At 45.3% G+C, this 19,177-nt stretch overlaps 1 protein-coding gene across 5 annotated transcripts; it reads left to right on the top strand.

The window, feature by feature from the left end:
* Positions 1-183: 183 nt before the first annotated feature.
* acin1b (apoptotic chromatin condensation inducer 1b) lies at positions 184-19,126 on the top strand. Of its 5 annotated transcripts, none has more exons than XM_047585157.1 (17): positions 184-356; positions 2,272-2,337; positions 2,434-2,545; positions 2,933-3,006; positions 3,296-4,585; positions 4,785-4,867; positions 8,983-9,103; positions 13,060-13,105; positions 13,901-14,046; positions 14,383-14,529; positions 14,620-14,833; positions 14,949-15,094; positions 16,100-16,207; positions 16,535-16,642; positions 17,148-17,508; positions 17,594-17,694; positions 17,772-19,126. In XM_047585157.1, the coding sequence occupies exons 1-17, from the start codon at positions 222-224 to the stop codon at positions 18,105-18,107; spliced, it is 3,594 nt and encodes a 1,197-aa protein (XP_047441113.1). In that variant the 5' UTR covers positions 184-221; the 3' UTR covers positions 18,108-19,126. The 5 variants fall into 5 exon arrangements, with proteins under 5 accessions (XP_047441113.1, XP_047441105.1, XP_047441083.1 ...); XM_047585149.1 differs by having other exon boundaries at positions 3,293-4,585; positions 17,597-17,694; XM_047585127.1 differs by having other exon boundaries at positions 3,290-4,585; positions 17,597-17,694.
* The last annotated feature ends 51 nt before the right edge of the window (positions 19,127-19,177 follow it).

Genomic DNA, 19,177 nt, shown 5'->3' with positions numbered 1-19,177 from the left:
GAAGGATATATCCTATTAACTATGTTAATAATAGTTGGTCGTCGAATAAAGTTTGAAAAAAGTACTCTGTTTAAAGGGTTAACGCGGGCCAATAATGTTTACAAGTGTCAGTTGTTATGTGATTCGGCCGAACCGAGCGTTTCCGGAAACTCCCGAGCTGTGACGCCGAGCAGCAGCCGTAGCGACGCTTGTTGGGAGTTTAGACTAGCTGAGAGAGCAAAATGGCGGACGAAGATATTACGCTTGATGGAAAACCTCTACAATCGCTCCGAGTGGCGGATTTGAAAGCCGCTCTGGAGCAAAGAAACCTCCCGAAAAGCGGGCAGAAGAACACGCTCGTCAAGCGACTGAAGGGGGTAAGTTTTTGCTCGCGTTGCGGACGTCTGTGTCGAGTCTGGCTAAGTTCAGCAGGAGGCGAGAGACGGTGGGGGGTTAACGTTAGAGGCCGTGGACGGTGTGGGCTGCAAAGCGGGAATGCATAAATCGACACGCACACGTTATTACACATAAACAACAGTTTTTGTTTCCGGTTAATTGTGTCCGACGGGACGACGGAGCTGCCTCGCCGACGAGTTCGGACTCGAACCGTAACTACTCGCAGTGCACCGTGTTGCACACAGTTGAACTGTGCACCTGTCAAGTCGAGGCCTAAGCTGAGAGTAAGCGAGGCAACAGCCGCTGTACACTTAGTGCGTGACAGCGCCCGCGCATCGTGTGTGTGTGTGTGTGTGTGTGGATTGGGGTTACGGGGGCGCGCTTCGTGATGTAAACACAATTTTTACGAGCGCAGCAAACGGCTAATTTTCGCGTTTTTAAACGACAAATTGTTCTCAGCTAATTATGTAACTGAAATTCTTTCGGTTAGCTCTACGCGCTGCCGGTTACAGCTCTTCTTGCAGGAAATCGGGAGTTCTAATATTTATTTGTCACCCTGGCAACGGCAGCATTAACTGACAATGTAAAAAAAACAAAAAAAAAAAAAACGGAAACACCGTAGATCACCTGTACTCACTTTTAGCAAAACATCGCTAACAAAGTTAATGCTAAGCATCGACAAGGAGCTGGATTTTCGTTCAGACCTCTCAAAGTTAGTTTATTTATCGGCCTAAAGTTGTCAAATTCATATATACTGGAATCAGTAACTAACCAAACTACCAGTAAATGGTGAAATGGGCCGTAAAAAAAAAGAGAACTGACCTGAAGTGAGCATCACACCTGTTTATGAAAACGAATACCTTCTAATTTATCAGTTCTGCGTTAAGCCTTCATGGATGTTATTTTATTCAGCATTGGTTTAAAATGTCCAAAAGCGCTGTTGATTCAACTGTGTTTTCATTTTGGAGGATGTGATTTGCAGCTTTGCTGAGATGTATTGTGCTGTGTTGACACAGGTTCCTGTTATTTTGACAAACCTATTTTAACCAGTTGGTTCGTCTGAATAATAACAAACACTTAGAGTGACACATATACACACGCAATATTTACCTGGATCCTCTAAAATGACCATACGGGTGATTTACCACCTTTCTTAGGCTGTTACAACATAAACTGAACGTTATAACAATCGTGTGGAGAAATGTGTTCATGACTGTTGTATTCGAGTGCATTTATTTTCACGTGTTCCTGCTGAAAAGGGCAAGTTACTGTATATGTATGCATATAGCTATCAGGACACTCCGCTGCTGAAAATTGCTAAAATTAAACTACTTGGAATTTACTTTACAGTCTTACACTGTAGTTTTACACAAATTTCCTTGCACAAACTTGCACAAATTCATGCTGCTTTGTTGCAGTTTTTATTTATATTTATTTTATTTGCTTAATATCTATACACCGTTGTTACTGTGGGAAATAATCTAGGACCTGAGTGCATAATGAGAACTATAGCTCTTATAACCCTTTGTTGGTGGAGGTGGTGCCATTGTGATTTACATATATTTAAAGATCTGCCAGAGTGAAACACAAACAAGCATTCAGTAGTGTGCACATTAGCCTACACTGGTGGCAATATAAGATAGTAGTGTTTTCTCCAGGCTTTATTGCAGACACTGACACTTCAATTTTACCCTGTTATATGGAAATAAGTGAATTAAACTCAGTATATTTCATTTTGCCACACATCTGCTATTACTGCAACAACTACAAATGTCAAAACAAGCTTTATGGTGGAGTTAAATGTTCAGAATCATATAATCTGACTTTGCAGTGTTTTACATTTTGTTTTTTTGTATCATGTTGTGTAATTGAATTCCCGTTCCTCATTCCCTGTAGGCTCTGATGCTGGAAAACCTCCAGAAGTCATCTTCCTCTCACAGTGGGCTGCAGCCCAACTCTCAGGTAGAAGTTTTTTGAAGTTGGGTTGGCTCGTTTATCTTCTGATATTATGTCGTGTCATGTTTATTTATTCTTGTCCTTTTTCTGTGCTGCTTATAGATAGGGGAAGAGATGTGCCAGAACAGCTTCATAAAACAGTATCTGGCCAAGCAGCAGGAGCTCCTTCGCCAGAGGCTGGAGAGAGAGGCCCAGCAAGAGGACGAAGCTGATGGTATAACACACACACACACATACGCATTAACAAATCAGACACCAAACACGGTCTCTCCCACAGTCTCTTCAGTTTTATTTGTTTGTGTTGTTTTGCACATTTGCACCTAACCTACAAAATAGCACATTATTGTAAAAATAAGTGTTCCTTCATCATGCAGATTTAACTGATTATCCAGCCACTAAAGACATATAGCTTTGAAATAGCTTTTAAATAGCTTTTTTTATATCTGGACAAAAAAAAATAATAATTACATTATAAATTATGTGTCTTGAGAAGATTTAAAGACTTCAGACCCAGATTTGGTGAAGGGTCACACTTGTTTAGGGTCCAGTGAGTGTGTTTGGGATTGACCTTTAACCCCTGGCTCGTTTCTCCGACTGACAGAAAGCCCAGCCATACCAGAGGAGGACGACGACCACTCTGAGGACAATGACACCTCTTCTTATGTCTCTAGCAAGGTTGGTACCCTCCATATATTGTATAGAGAAATTAAGAAAACAAAAGATTTATCCCACAGAAGTAGATAGATCTAATGTTGTGAAAAAGATTATTTCTTTCAGTATTCATAAAATTTAACAGAACACTTTTACACAAAATACATTTAGTAATGCTAACGTATTTCTGTGGTAGAGCTGGCTTAATCATCACATGCTTGTAAATATCTTAAAACATGTAAATGAAAAGAAGAAAACTTCTATCATCGTGTTTCTTCCACAACTGATTCCCATTATTTGTACCCAGCAGCAGCAGCAAACCAAGCCCTCCCACCCCAGGGCTGAAGAGAGAGGAGCCGGAGACTCAGTGGTGGGTCATGCCCCTGGTCCTACCTTCCAGCCCTCTGAGGCTAGGATGCAGCGTGCCACCTTTCACCAAGGACACAAGGAGCCACCAGCCCCTTCTCCTCCCCGTGCCGTGGCCTCCCTGTCAGTGCGTGTCCTGGGGCAGCCGGACCGCCAGGGGCTGCCCCCAGCTCTACCTCGAGCCCCCGAGAAGGAGGGCACCGCCCCGAGCGAACCGGGATCGGCTCATCCCGTCCTCCACCTCAGCCGATCCGCTGGAGGTTCGGCAGGAAGCCACGCCCACGAGGACAGCGACGAGGGCGACGACGGCGACGACGAAAGCGACGACGACGAGGATTGGCCTGGTCCCGGTGGGGCACGGAAGGGAAACAGAGCGCCGCCCCCACCGCAGCAGATGCCACCCAGTGCCCCATCGGCGGCTGCAAGATCCAAACGCAAGCTTCAGCCTCCACAGCACATTCCACCTCCGCAGGTAAACCACACCCCCATGCAGCTGCGCCACCCCACTCCTCCTCCCTCTCCACCTCCCAACCTGTTCCCATTACCGGACACTCCCAAGCAGAGCCCACCTGACGACCAGGAGGGAGAAGGCCCCGAAGCTGTGCGCGGCCCCAGGGCGGCGTCTTTCCCACCTCCCACCATGCAGAGGCAAAACTCAGACTCAAGCTCTCGTTCCAGCAGCCCCGAGCCCCCTGTGAAGCGCAGACCAGGGCCACTTTCTTTGCTCGTACACAAGATGGAGTCAGAAGGGGATTTCTGTGCGGCGGAGTCCACATCAGCTCCCGGTATGTCAGGAGAGGCGGCGCACTCCTCGGCCGGGTCGTCCAGCGAGTCCCCACTGCAAAAATTGGAAACCAAGAGGCAGCAAGAGAACAGAGAGAGGGAGGAAGAGAGAAAGATGAAGGAGGAGAAGGAGAGAGAACAGCAGAGAGAGCTGGAGAGAAAACAGGAAAGGGAGAAAAGGCAGTTGGAAGAAGAGAAAGAAAAGGAGAAAAAGCGACTGGAAGAGGAAAAAGAGAAGAAACTCCACGATGAGGAGAAGAGGAAAGAGGAGAAAAGGCTCAAGCAGGAGCAGGAAAAGAAACAAGAGGCAGCCAGTAAACAGAGGGTGGTGGTGACTGAGGCCCAAGATCCAGGTTCCTCCTCAGATTCTGACTCAAAATCAGACTCCTCCTCCAACTCATCACAGTCGTCCTCCTCCTCTGGAGATGAATCCCAACATGCCAGGCAGATGAAGGTTAGTGATCATTGGCGTCAATCCTTCTCAAAGCCACAGACAGAGTGCACTATTACTCGTCTGGTGCATAGATCACTACCAGTGTGTATTTAAAAGAAAACCAGCTTGTTTTCTAGTGTGACTTAGGATTGTCATGTGCTTTAAGGATTACATTCTTTGCATGCATTTCCATGTGTTTTTACTCTCAATAATCTTACAGAAGGCAGACAAAGGACAAGACGATAAAGATGAGATAAAGACTAACCTAAGTACAGTGGCGGAGAAACGATACCTTTCAAAGAGGTAAGTAACATTAAAATACAGATATCCTTAAGAGGTGAAACTATACTGTATATAGCTGGTGTTGAGAAGTCCCGTCTTGCTTTGTGTGTCCCTTTTTTAATGTTGTGTAGTGTGTTTAGTCAGATCTGGTATACTGGTATATACCTTTTATGAAGGGGTTCCTTTAATGTTGTGAGTGAACGCCCACCTTCTATCTTCAGGCTCGCATAAATGTGCATCTATCGTTCTTAAACATACTGGTCCAATTCAGGAGTTTTGATATCATTTGTTAACTCTCTCAGTCATTTCAGTTTTGATTTTAAAGTCCTAGCTTGCTTTTGCATTGAGTGGCGAGGGTTATTATCAAACACATTTTAAGATGAACCTTCTCACAAGTTGATAAAGTAATTGTGCTTTTTAAATCACAACGTCTGAACATGTCTTCAAAAACGATACAATTCTCTGCATGCATCTTCTAGGTGATTATCATATTTTCTAGCTATGTGTTTATGTAAAGCTGTTTGCTTTATCAGTTTAGCCTTCAGAGCAAAGAGGAAAAAATGATCGCTGTTTTTTATATTCAAGAATGCCTAATCTTTTTTGTTTGCGCAGCAAATGTTGTGATGTGTCTATTACATAGAGCTAATGGTTTAAAAATATATTATTTAGTATTATTTTTAGTATTTAGTAGTATTATTTAAATAAACTGTTGTGCAATATGTTTGTAATCTTTATTAACCGGTTAATGTGTGTATATTAATACACATAATTTGTGTGTTAATATGTGGAAAAAGACGTGTCGTGACTCGACTGTGAATGCTCAATGGTTCTCGACTTCCTCGGCTGCAAGTGTTATTTCTTGTCAGGCAGTTAATGAGACAGCCCCACAGCTGCTGTGGATAATGTTACCTCAGAAAATGCTAATTTTCTGCGTTCCGCTTATTTTTTACTTCCCTCTATTGTTGTTGTTTTTTGTAACAGCTTTCTTTGTCATTCGTAGCTTAAACGATATCATAGTCAACGCAGTTTATTAATTAATTAAGTCGTTCTTAATAAATATGGCCGTCACGTTCGCGCGTCACGCCGAGCTTTTATTTTGTAAATCCCGAGCCGGAAGACAGCTGGCATCCATTCTTTTAGGCTTGACACTGGTCGCACTAGCCAACATGGCCGTCATGCATGCATTGCATCCCTGATGCCGACGCAGTATACGGCTAATCAGCAATAGAAACGATCTCTTCGGATTTATTTTATTCCGCGTTCCCGATCTCATCCCACGCCTGATCAGAATAAGAGCCAGCGACAGTGTCATTTCGTATCCCTGGGGGTTTCCTCTCAAGGCCAGGCCATAATGCTGTCCGAAGGCAACAAAAACGGGTAAGAGTAAGCCAGAGGGCGAGTCAAGGCTTCAGGTTGCTGGTTGTACTTTTACACCAGTTATCCAGAAACCTGCGGGGGATACATTACGTGTCGTTTTTCTACCGCCTTACCCCGCTGGCTAGGTAGCAGCTCCTGCCTGCCTGTTAAATAGCATGTCATCAGTTCACGGCCTGGTTATGAGCGTGTTACATGTTCGCCCATGTGAGGAGGACCGGGGGTGGGGACGTCGGTGAAAGCCTTTTGTTGGTTGAAGGAGCAGGGAGGAATTTTTCGGGGGGGGAAGGGGGTCTCCTTTCTTTGATCATTTCCAAAAATAGCTTTTCATTGGAGGTAGCTCTTATGAATAAGTAATGGCCTCAGGTTTTATGGTGTAAGGAGGGGAAAGCGTGTGGACATTGATTTCTCTCCTTCTGTTCCTCATGACCTCTTCATTTTCTGTCATGCAGCCAAGAAACAGCTTTTATTTCCCATACACATTTCTCTTTTTTTAACATTAAGATGTCAGGACTTTAAAGGCCCGATCGTTCTGTTCATGTATTTTCTGGTAAAACTGACAATATTTGTATTTTTGGGTTTGTGTGGTTGGAGCTGCTAATGATCTCACCGTTGTCAAGGGAGATCATTAAATCAGACATCTGTTAGCTGTACAGTCTGTTAGCTGTACAGTCTGTTAGCTGGCCCCTTATGGTGTGATATAATTCTCCCAACTGGCACCAGCATTCACACCCTCGTCCCCTGGGTGCTGACTACACGTCTGATTTGAGGAGGGACAACGTCCGCTTCTTTATTTGGTCAGACTGTTAATTTGGACCTGATATAAGTAAATTCTCCTGAGCTACCCGGAAATGTAATTTACTTTATTTTAGAGACTGTGACATCGTTCATCACGTTATTGTTGTACTTAAGTGGGCTTTATCATTCCTGCCTGGTCGTATGAACCTTAAGCTGTTTAAAAGTAAACCCAATTCATTCTCTTTAGTGATCGTCAGCCCTTTTTCCTGTGCTCTGTGGGGTTCTATTTTATAGTACGTTGACGTCCGTCTCCCTTTATAGCCTGTGCAGGTGTGTCTCTGGTTGTGCCAACAAAGCACACATGCACATAGATAATAAAACCCACACCTAGGCCAAATGAGGAGAATACATGTGGCATGGAGGAAGGGACAGTGCTGCCTTCTTGCTGACACTCCTGTCAGTGACTAATCTCTAGAGAATGAGGTTGAACATCAGATTTCCCCACCATGAAACTTTACCGTGTGTATGAGAAAGAGAAATGCCAGGAAAGGCTGTAATTGTTGGTTATAGACCTATCTCTATATGCAGCTATCTCAAATCTGTCTTTAAAGGAAGTTAAGGACAAATCTTTTGTTTCTTGTGCCATAACTATTTCGAAAAGCTCCGAGTTAGAAACAAATCACGTTGCGGATTATGGTATTTCTTTATTTAATTTTAGAAACGAGGAAGCGGTTTAAAATCTCACCACGTTTCAACTATTAAATATAAAGATCTGAGGAGAACGGACACGGTGATGAAGAGGAAGATGCTAGAGGATGTGATTCTCCCACCTACAGGGTGCTGCCTCGGTGCCTGTGTCATCACATGGAGGCAGCGGAGGAGGCTTTTGATAACGCTGGCAGGAGAAGTTGAGGGAGCAGCTAAAAATATAATTGTTTTTTTTTCTTTCTCCATCTTAGATAACAGCAGTAAAAAAATATGATATGAGCAGAAGGTCCGCTACTGTGTGAGGTCTCAGTAACCACGACTTTCACTGGCTGAGCTTTTTTTTTTTTTTTCCACTGGCCGTCTACCGGCGTGGATCGAATAAGGGCCACACATGGCGTAATCTCTGTGTATTTGAAGTATGAGTTAGTTTGAGGAGTGTTGATGACCCTGGGTGTCAGGTTAGCTGTTAGCTGGAGAGTTATTTATAGAAAGCGTGACCCAGATCACTGGCCTCCAGCACCGTTCCTCTGACTTTTTTTTTTTTTTTTTCCTTCTGTCTTGTCCAACACATCATTTTGTCTCCTCTTACCTCTGCGCTGGTCACTCTCGAGAGCTGAGCTCGAAGGCCCTTTTGGTCGTCATTGTCTGGATTGTTTTTAATTAAGCTCAAAACTGATGATAAGTTTCTTTACTCATTCACCTCAAAGGCCGATTACATGTCCGTTAACCTCCAGGCACGTCGTGAACTAACCTGTTTACCCAGACGTCTCTCCCAAACAGAAAGAGTTTAAAATTAACGTCAAAGAAATTGTAAAAGGATTCGCTCTTTAAATGCATCATTTGTAATGTGTGCTCACTTTTACACAAACTTTGCCTTTAACTCGTTATCGATTGCATTCGTTTAAACGCTTATTTTGAAGTTTAATACTGACTGTTTAAGGGTTATTTCTGCACCCATAAAGTCTAATTCAATTCAATGATCCAGCAATCAGAAACATTAACTGCTTTGAGGTTATGATAAATAATTTCCCAAAGCATCATTATTACATTTTAGATTAAAGTGTTGGTTAAAACTGGAGGAGAAGAAAACAACAACTTTGGAATTCATCAACTTGTTATGACAGCAGCAAAGTCTACTCAAAGGTTGTCTTGTATCGACCACATATATATATTATATATAGTGCTTTAGGCCTTGTCATCAAATTGATTGAGTGTGTGATTGTGGTTATTATGTGCGCTTTCTAAAAATAAGAGGCTAACCTACTTTCTCTAACCCCTTCCCTTCCCCGCTCACCCCGACTGTCTTCCTCCTGCAGGGAGGTGTCGGAGCCCAGCGCAGCCGCTGTGACGGAGGTGGAGCCGGACTCGGAGAGCTCCATGGCCCAGCAGCCGGCCTCCGGGGCTGAGCCGGAGAACAGCGACGCCCGCCTGGAGGAGGTAAGGTCGCTGAGAGGGTGTGGGCGTCCGACTCTTGGCTCTATATCCCACTAACCTGCATCCTCACTCCTCATGTAAAAAGCATGTGGTGTTATCGGTCGGGGAGGGAGGGAGGGAGGGAGGGGGGGTCACTCAAAACCAACACAACCCGAATGAATATCTCTGACACCTCCAGATTTTATCTGACGGGCGTCTGTAAATTTTATCGCAGATTTCATCCTTAAATATCAACCAGTACACAACGTGTGCATCCTTTAACCTATTAAAGGATCAGATCGTTCAATTGGAGCTTTGACCGAACGCTCGTAGGTGAACGGGGGCTGAGTTGGAATTGGGTCCTGGGGGTAAAGAGAAATGAGCTCATCCCTTTCATCTGCTTTTAATGCTACTAATGGATATTTCATAACAAGCTAATTGATGTAGATGATCTCTCACACACGTCTGATATCTTGCCGGGGCCTGCAGAGATACGAGAGCAGTGATGTGTGTTAGGAAGAGGAAGCGTCATTAAGGCTTAAAGACCCCGACGCACCGAGGCAGACAGAAGCGTTGCTGCAGCTCTTTACTGACCGCGATTGAATGAAAAGCTCTGTGACTGGTGGCTCTCGATTTTGCTCCGGTTTGTGTTTTCCCTCTGTAACTTAGAGGCACGCGCCCCGGTCTCTGATCAGCTTTGCAGCTCTTTGCACTGAGGTCGAATCTTTATGAAACGATTTGATCAGCCTGCGTTTATTCACGCAAGTTCGTTTACATGAAGTGTCAGGGGCTCTTTAGAGTTTCCCATAGACCGCAGTGTTGCATTTAAATACCACAAGCAGTTTTTATATAAACAAAAGGAAACCATTTTATATACATTGTCACGTTGAAACATAATTGTACCAGATGCGACTGTAGCTGAAGCTCATTATGAAGCCTCAGATAAAAGCTTCATCTGTTACAACTTACTGCTGTTGAAACCAGCCACAACAGTCCAGTGAAGAGATATCATACTTCACATTTCAGGCATATTAGGTTAGAGCGTCTGTGCTATTGAAGTTATTATCAGTGTGTCTTTTCTTTCTGTGCCTGTGTTTATTGGTTTTGTTTCCCCCCTTGGGTTTGCATGAGTAATGGACCTGACAGTGTGTAGAGATACATCAGGGCTCGTTTCTGCTGCTGTTATCCTCTCTGCTCTTTTGCTTCCTTCTTTGACACTGCATCTGTCTCATCAGCTCTCTCTTTCCCCTTCTTTACACCTTTACTTTCCATCTTTTGCCTATGTATCCCATCATGAACGCTTCTCTCTCACTATATATATTTATGGTGTGATTGCTGTTTAAAACCCCATTGATTGCTTTGTTATGAAGGTGCCCATGCCTCTTCCATTGCCCCTATTGGTACCTGCTGCGTACTACTACTACCACCACCACCACCACCACCTCCTCCACTTCTCCTCCTCCTTCAACTCCTGTCTCGCTATGCCCAAGTGCGTCGCTGGTACCTGAATTAGGCCAAGAGTCTACAACCCTATGGCACTGAGTAAAGCCAGAGCCTGCGAGGCCTCCAGTGTAGCCTCTCCACTGACACGCTGAGCCGGCAGCGACCGGAGCTCGCATCAGTTTCGCCGCCGACGGGCAGTGGCAGCCATGGCAACTGGAGCAGCACGCAGTTGCCATGGCGACGCAGCCACAGGGTTTGGAAGCCCGCTCGCTGATCCGAACCGGACCGGACTGCGCTGCGCTGTGCGGTGGAGCTGAAGGAAAGGTTCAGGAGGAGGGCGTCTATCGCTGTACATTAACCCCTCGTTCCCACCTTTCCCATCTTCCATTTTGTGGATAAACACAGCCGGCACAAAGCCAGATGTAACTCCGGGGGAACGACAAAACTCTTCAGCGCTACAGTTTTGTCTTTATTTCCACCTCTAATCCCACGCTGCCACCTGCTTGCGGGATGGAGGAATGACACTGCTGCAGTAGCCCACACAGTGATCAGGGCTTTCATCTGATCACTCTTTCGGGATATAAGATGTAAAACACACTCCAAGGAGCCACTGAAATAATCTGCTCGTAAGAGATGGGACAATTTTATCGGACAACTTAATGGACAAAATCTGTGTCAGTGGATGTGACAGGATGATGTGGACTTGTTACACTTTTAAACCTCCGGACCACTGATCTTGAAAGGATAACTGTGTGTCAGCAGCGTTTTAAAGGGGACCGCTTTTCAGCTCAAACTGGCTCCGCGTGGAAATGTACGAACACAATCGAAGTTGCCATCGACTAAACCGTTTTCCTGAACTGCACCGGCTGTAGTTGGATAGAGACTTGTAATGGGACGAACCGCCGAGGACAAGTAATCTGACACAGAGTGTGCACCGTGACTCTTAGTGACAGTGATGAGCCTCATTGATTACCTCCATTTGCCAGGAAAGCTGGATATACCCAACAAATGGCCGCCGCTTCTTTCCCTGCAGCCACGTTGTCTGTGAACTCAAACGTGACTGAAGGGACGTTTCATCCGGAGGACGTGACATCCTCCTCTGCTGTGGACCTGGCAGGTGAACTACAGTGGTTGCTGCTGTGATTTATTGACGCGGTTGTCTTTTTACTACCTACGGCATCCTCTCTCCTTGTGCAATTTCACATGAGTGCAGAGACACCCTACTTTCCTGGATTTTAATTAAACAAAGACTGGATTATTTTTTTCTCGTCTTCCCATACCTCATGGACAACCTGGGGTTATAATTCTGACATTGCAAATGCAGCCAGGACGAGGATATACGGCTATGACGAGGAAAGACAATAGTTTCAAGCTTCACGACTTCACAGATCGTGGACTCTAACAATCATGGACAAAGTAAACCTCGCCCTCCCGCCCCCCTTCACATCAGAAGACGCATTGAAACCTCTGAAAGACTGAAATCCGACTCTGACCGTCAGTGAGTCAAGACGAGTCCTCCCAGCCCTGATCAAGACAAAAAAAAAAAAACACTGATCAATACCCGCCTGGTGGCTAATCTTCACACTCAAACCGAGCCCCGCCCTCACTCCTCTGCCTTCTCTGATTGGATCCTTGTTGCCTAGATACAGTACACTGTCGTGCGGTTGGGCCATAGTCGAGCCAGTAAGGAATCAGGTGTCAAATGGTACCAGGAAATGACTTGTGATTATTCCTCATTTAAAATGTATACATTTTTAAAGGAATACCTGTTTAAGAGAATCTTTCTCTAGCCTTTGAAATTTAGCCCAAATTATTTATTTGATATGTTTAGACCAATATAAAGTATGAAAACTCCTCGTAGATTTGAATTGAGTATTGATCAGATCGTTGAGTTTTCAACACTCTGCTCTCCACCTCTGCTCATTGGCACTAATAACCAGTTAATTAATCGCTCAGTTTAAGCTGCATATCATTACCATAATGTTTAATTAGTACCACGACACTGTCAGCACATCAGACTGAAGAAAGAATGATAAGGTTAATATAAACCAACATGCTGCCATTATAACCTGTTTCTTATTGTTTAAAGATTCGCTCAGATGCGGAGGCACTTTGCCAGTATGTTCTGTTCTCAAACACCATCTTGTAATAGGATACTCCATTAAGATATGACCTAGTTCGTTTCACGCATGCCCACTCATGTCCTAATGCACACCATGTATTTGCTTATCATAACAGTTCATCATTTAGACACACAAGTAAAAAAAAAATTGTAGCATAAAGATTTATGTTGGTGTCTCTGAGCAGAGGCAGAGGGCGGAAATGTGTCTGGAGTCTCTATCGACCAGAGAGCCTAGTCATTAATGTGGCCTCTAGGCTTCTGTTACTTTAAACCCCCCGTCCCCCACCCCTCCTCCACTTTTCCTGTTTCACCTCCTCTCTGTTGTTGCCTGTTTGGGTTTGGACTCTTGGTTCTCATCTTGCCCCACACCCCTGGGGTTTCTGTATGTTCTCTCTTTGTCCCCCTCTCCTTCCAGAGCACCACTCCTAAGGCTTTCGCTGCCCGCAAGATCTCCTTAACCAGTAAGTATACCAGTCACAGGTTTACCTGGCTCCTGGACCAGACACCAGACACAAAAGGTCATGAGTTTAATATTGGTCGCACCTGTAAGGAGTTCAAGTTGCAGCTATTAGTGATGGCTTTGTTGGAGCTGTGTCATTGTTTTTTTATTTTTTTATTAAGAATAAATTAGGACGTTTATAAACTGTATAAATGTAAATTGAAGTAGAATAAAATGTCTGGAGATTAGACAGTAGACTCCTCAGACTTTGGCCAACACACTCACTCGCCATATATATATTTACCAAACAGTCTTTCTAAGACATTCGTGCAGAATTAAAACACATTTGTTTTCACTAGTGTACCTAACAAATGTACTATCTTTGTGTTAAATGACATTTTCACATGAGCAACGTAGTGCTAAAAGATAACGTAATGTGCTGGTTTACCTCACAGCTACTTGGAAATAATCATTATGTTGCAGTCTTCAACGTGCTGCAGCAGGGATCATGTCCATGTGTGTGACCTCACAACAAGCGCACACTAGATTTACCTGTAGCATGGTTTCTATTTCCCTCCCTATATTAAACACTTCCTTCAGCTCTGTGCACACTAGCTCAAAATAACCACTAACACCTCAACAAGAAACTTCTATACATTCTGTAAATTTAATTTAGTTACTTCCAACTCTTGCTAGAAGTATCTGGGTTAGAGCATTCAAGCAATTATTCGGCTGTGAGCTTGCTGGAACTTGCCAGTGAAGACCTGTGCGCCCGTTCCCGTTGACGATCGACTACGTTTTTTTTTGACTCCCGCAGGCAGCAAGACGTCTCCAGCCGCCACAGATGGAGGAGCGGGGGATCCGGAGACGGGGACGGCAGCGGGCAGGAAGAGGCGATGGGGCTCCAGCACCACGGTCACCGCTAAGAAACCATCCATCAGTATTACCACCGACTCGCTGAAGGTACTGACACAGCACAGGAACAGGCATCTGGAGTTCAGTCTGAGCTGATATTTTCTGCCCTAGGCTGACATTTACATGATGAATCGTGTTGCACATTGTGGTAACATTGCTTGAGTGGAATTTGCTCATATTAGGGCCAGTTATTAGCCTGAACTGCACCTTTATTCTGAAGAACCATCTGAGTCGTTCCCAGGAAACAATTGAAGAAACTGCACCGACCATCTGCTATTCTGCTATTATACCGTGCACCAAATTCCAGCGTGATGAAATACTTCTTTCTTTGCTTTTATTCTTGTTTTGTCTTTTCCTTCATCTTCTCTTGTTTCTGCCCTTCAGTCTTTGATCCCAGACATCAAACTAAACCAGGAGGCTGTGGTGGAGCTGCACCCGGAGGAGCTGCAGTTGTCCGGGGATGAGGAGAACATGGACACCGGCCGGGGCGACCCGGACAAAAGCCTCAAGATCCGACGCACCGTCACTCAGGTGAGGGGAAGCACATCGGTGACCGTAGTTGTGATTCTCATCTGGGCACGGACAGAAAAGCGGATTAATATTAACGTTATTTCTCCCTAGGTTGTCCCTGGTGACAGCCAGGAAAACGGACAGGCAAATAAAGATGAAGAAGAAGAAGATGAAGAGGAAAAAGAAGAAGAACAGCAAGAAGAGGTGGAGAAAACAGAAAGAGAAATACAACGCAGGTCGTCCAGAGACAAAAGGAAGAACAGTCTCTCTGAAGAAGCCTCGGAAACACAGACATCCGTCAGCCTGGAAGGAGAGGCAAAGAAAGGTAAACTGTTTTTAATTTGCTGTAGATTACTGGGTAAAAATCTGTCTCCCGTCATCCCTCTAACAGTACAAACATTGTTGCTGGACTTCTCACCTCTCCCTCATCTTCCCCTCAGTCACTCCCAGCGACAGCCTGGTGCGTCGCTCCATAAGTCAGCAGAAGTCCGGTGTTTCGGTCACAATCGACGACCCCGTCCGCACGACCAAGCAGCCCTCGCCACCGCGGGGAAAAGTTTCAAACATCATCCACGTGACAAACCTGGTGGGTGTCTGTCTCTGTGCATTACATCCCCGTAGTCTTTCTTCCACGTCGGCGAAGCCTCTCTTTACACCAGATCCTGCTTCGTTTTTCCTCGGCGTACAGAAATGTTTTTGGTTGAATGAGGCGCATTGTGTGGATGCCAGTGGGAACCACATCATCAGCACACCCGTAATTAGAGTCGGGAACACTTTCCCAGATGTGATGGCTGTAGCTAGGCATTACCTTAAGCTGGAGGCTTGGTGCATGACTAAACGGACTGTGACAAGACTAGACATCACGCATTTAATGACTGGCATTCGCAGATTTTTCTCCACCTGCGTCATTAAAGGAAGACTTATATATGGTTATACGTGGGTCAGATATTATTATTATTATTATTACCGTTTATTATTATTATTACCGTGCTTCTGATGTCACTCAGATGTATAGATGGCAGGAGATCTTATACTAAAGAATCCAAACAAACAAGACCGAAAGACTAAGGCTAAGGTGTTAGGCTGCAATGCTCATCAACATTTACCAGAAATCATCAAAGCTGGTGAATTAAATGGATTTAAAATATAGATGCAACATGAAAGCATGTGATGTTTGGCTTCAGGGGGGCAGTCAAGGGGGAAAACATGGTGATTTTCTGAGCTGTGACCCTCAGAGGACACGTAGAAGTATTCTCCTAGTAGAGTTAAACTATTGTAATCGTAGTCATTCTCATGGGGAGTGAACTAGTGAGTCATGTTGGTGTAGCGGGATGAAATGTGAAGGAATAAACAAAATCACCAGGAGGTTATATTGGGAACATGCATGTTTATACCAGGTTTTGTTATTTAATAGTTATTTCGTTTGGACCAACATCATCATTCATAGATCCACACCATTGGGTCGCTTCCTTCCCCCCAATCTAACCGACATTGTGAATGTTTCTCCTGAAGTAAATAATCACAGCGCAGAGATCTGAGAATGTGTTTCTTTGAGGCATGAGGTAACGTGGAGTGTCCCGTCTCCTCTCAGGTACGACCCTTCACCCTGGGCCAGCTCAAAGAGCTGCTGAGCCAGACAGGCAGCCTGGTGGAAGAGGGCTTCTGGATCGACAAAATCAAGTCTCACTGCTACGTCACGGTACGTACCAAAAAAGGTGTAGCGTTAGCCAACTACTAAAAGGGCCCATTTGAAGCACATTTTTCAGATGAGCCTGCATCGTTTCCAATGATGTGACCAGAGGCACGTCTGTGTTTTTGTGTCTGTTATTTTTTGCAGAAGGTATATTTACACGCAGGCTTTAATAGCATTTGCATTTATTTTGAAACTACCACACAAACTGTCACCTCTATGGCTTCATCCATCTGGCTCCACCAGTTCCTCCTGCTGTTTATGTTTGAGATGTGATTACTCTGAGAGTGCTATTTTCTGTTTCTTAACCTCTTTCCTCTGCTCCCGTCTCCACAGTACGCTACTACGGAGGAGGCAGCCGCTACCAGAGCTGCTCTCCATGGGGTTAAATGGCCGCAGAGCAACCCCAAGGACCTTAGTGTGGACTTCTGTGAGCAGGATGAGGTAACACATAAACACACAAAGATATAAAATGACTGACAGTGCATTAAAGTGGAGTTCTTTTCTTGATTTAGTTAGTGAAAGATGATTTTACTGCACTGGTTTCAAACTACAGTCCAAGTTATTTTGAACCAAACATGTAAGATTATAAATAAGATAAATCTAAATCTTTGCCTTTAGAGAAGGAAAAGTAACTGTACTGATAACAGAAGTGTGTAAAATGATTAATACAGTCCATCAGTCCAACTCTACAGCTAAAAAAAACTGATGCAGTATCTTTTAGGTGGGTTATCTTAAAGTGAATGAATCATTGTCGAGCGTCTGCTGCCAACTTACATTCAACTACTTGTGTTAACAGTGAAAGGCACAAGGAATGAAATATGAAATCACACACCCTGTCTGTGTGTTCCTCTTTTGTTGTTGTCTAAATGATGCTTCACTTTTCCTTTTTTCTTCATTATTCCCCAACTCTTCTTCAATTTCCCTCCCCATCCTTTTTGTCCCACAGCTGGACTTCCACAAAGGCGTCCTGAAGCCAGACAAGGAGGAGGACAAAGTCGTCCAGCCGGCCGGTCCTCAGCCCCGGCTGCCCCCCCTGATGCCCGAGCGAGACAGGGACCGCGAGAGGGACAGGGACAGAGAGCGCGAACGGGACCGGGAGCGAGACAGAGGCGTGCGCGACCTGTGGGCCGAGCGGAAGAGGGAGATGGAGCGCCGGGAAAAGGCGCGAGGTGAGCGGGAGTGGGACCGGGACAAGGTCCGGGAGTTCGCGCGGCCGGGTGAGGAGGAGCGGCGGTCACGGTCCCGAGACAGAGAGAGGAAGAGGAGAGAACGAGCCAAGAGCAAGGAGAGGAAGACTGACAAGAAGGGTAGGACACCTCACTCAGCCTCATTTCCCCCAAATCTGTGACTGATCACTTGATGCTGACATATTATTTTCTGTTCTCCCTCCAGCAGAGAAGGGAGATGAACCTCCAGCCAAGTTGTTAGACGACTTGTTCCTCAAGACTAAAGCAGCTCCATGTATATACTGGCTTCCCCTCACTGAGGAGCAGGTCAGTCCCTCACACGTCCACATTTTTCTGTCTTCACGTTTTGTCATCCATCCTCACTTACATACTCTGTCCCTCAGGCCACGCAGAGGCTTTTAGAACGCACAGAGCGGCAAAAAGAGCGCGAGCGGAGGCGCGAAGAGGAAGACAAGAAGCGGGAAGAGGAGAAGAAGGAGAGGCTGAAGAGCCGGGAGAAGGAGGGAGGCGCGGTCGCAGCCGGCGGGTCGGCCGGACGAGCGCCCGACGGAGACAGGGAGCGGGACCGCGGCCGAGAGAGGGAGAAGGAGGGGGACAAGAGGAGGGACGGCAGCCACCGGCCGAGACGACCCTCGCCGGCCGCCGCCGCCGGTGGTGGTGGTGGTGGTGGTGGACGGCGGTCACGTAGTCGTAGCAACCCCAGGGACAGACGCCGCTGAGGGCCGAGAGGCCACCAGGAAAAGTTGAAGAGAGAGGGAAGCAGCGTAGCGGAGGACGCGGCAGACAGGATGTCTTCTCGGCGAACCATCTCTCTCCTCGTGTCCGGGACTCGTCTGGCCCCTCGCTACCTGCCCCGCTGCGCTTTAATTGGTCCACTTCAATGCCAGCGTTGTCTTCCACACACTTCTACCATTTCCCCCCACCTTCATAATGTTAACAGATAACCCCGGTTCCGTTGACGTCAGTTCTTCTGTTCTCTTTCCGTCTTCCAGAAGCGAAATTCAGTCCTCTGTCCTGTAGAGAGCAGCGTTTCTCCTCGTCCGTGTGTAGTGCTGTTAATTCTCCTCCATTGAAGAAAAAGAAGCAGAGTGCGGTTGTTTTCTTGCTCTCCTCTTCATTTTGTCCCTCTGAGGTTTGGGAGCCCGCCTCTTTATTTTAGTTCTGCGGGCACACAGTTCCTTCCTTCCTCCTCGGAGCCCTGTAATAAAACCGGTCCAAAATAGATCCCCGACCTTCACGTATTTTCTAGGATCACTTTTAATGTTGCACTCGGCACTAAGATTCTTTTATATGTGACTAAATTCACAGGCAAAGTGAGGAAAGTTTGATTTGACCTTTTATGAATCATGTTTTTTGTTTTTTCCCCCCCAGCCTTGGAGGGTTGTTGTGTGTTACTGCAGGTAAAGTTAGAGTAATAATCTTCAACTCCCACAAAGATACAACAGGTCTCAACACTGTAACGTAGGAAATAGGAAGAGACATGGTATTATGCCTGAGTTTGTCTTTAGTGGATATTTTTGGGGACGAGGGGGAGAGGATACGAAGAATGCCTCCTCCTACCCTTCAATCATATATTTAAGAAGAGGTAAAAAAAATAAAAGGTTTATAGAGGAATGGTTACAATTTTAATATTTTTAATTTTTAGTTTGAAACCGTCTTGATTTTGTTGCTTCTTTTCTCCCTCCTCCCAGTGCTGAATGTACCGAGAGTTTAAAAACGAATAAATTTAAATTGGTTATCACATCGTCTGCCTGGATCATTTGGTTCATTTCCCACAGAGACGCACCGT

This window comes from Mugil cephalus, chromosome 1 (assembly GCF_022458985.1).
Source record: "Mugil cephalus isolate CIBA_MC_2020 chromosome 1, CIBA_Mcephalus_1.1, whole genome shotgun sequence".
NCBI lineage: Eukaryota > Metazoa > Chordata > Actinopteri > Mugiliformes > Mugilidae > Mugil > Mugil cephalus.
The sequence above is the reverse complement of the archived record's forward strand: the minus strand, read 5'-3'. Positions and strand labels throughout refer to the sequence as shown.

What these genes read in the sequence shown, in the direction of transcription:
- acin1b (XM_047585118.1), top strand. Translation starts at nt 222, where the DNA reads ATGGCGGACGAAGATATTACGCTTGATGGAAAACCTCTACAATCGCTC. An exon ending in CCGCAAGATCTCCTTAACCA is followed by an intron (nt 13,106 to 13,900) that starts GTAAGTATACCA and finishes TGACTCCCGCAG; the next exon opens with GCAGCAAGACGTCTCCAGCC. An exon ending in AGTCTCACTGCTACGTCACG is followed by an intron (nt 16,208 to 16,534) that starts GTACGTACCAAA and finishes CCGTCTCCACAG; the next exon opens with TACGCTACTACGGAGGAGGC.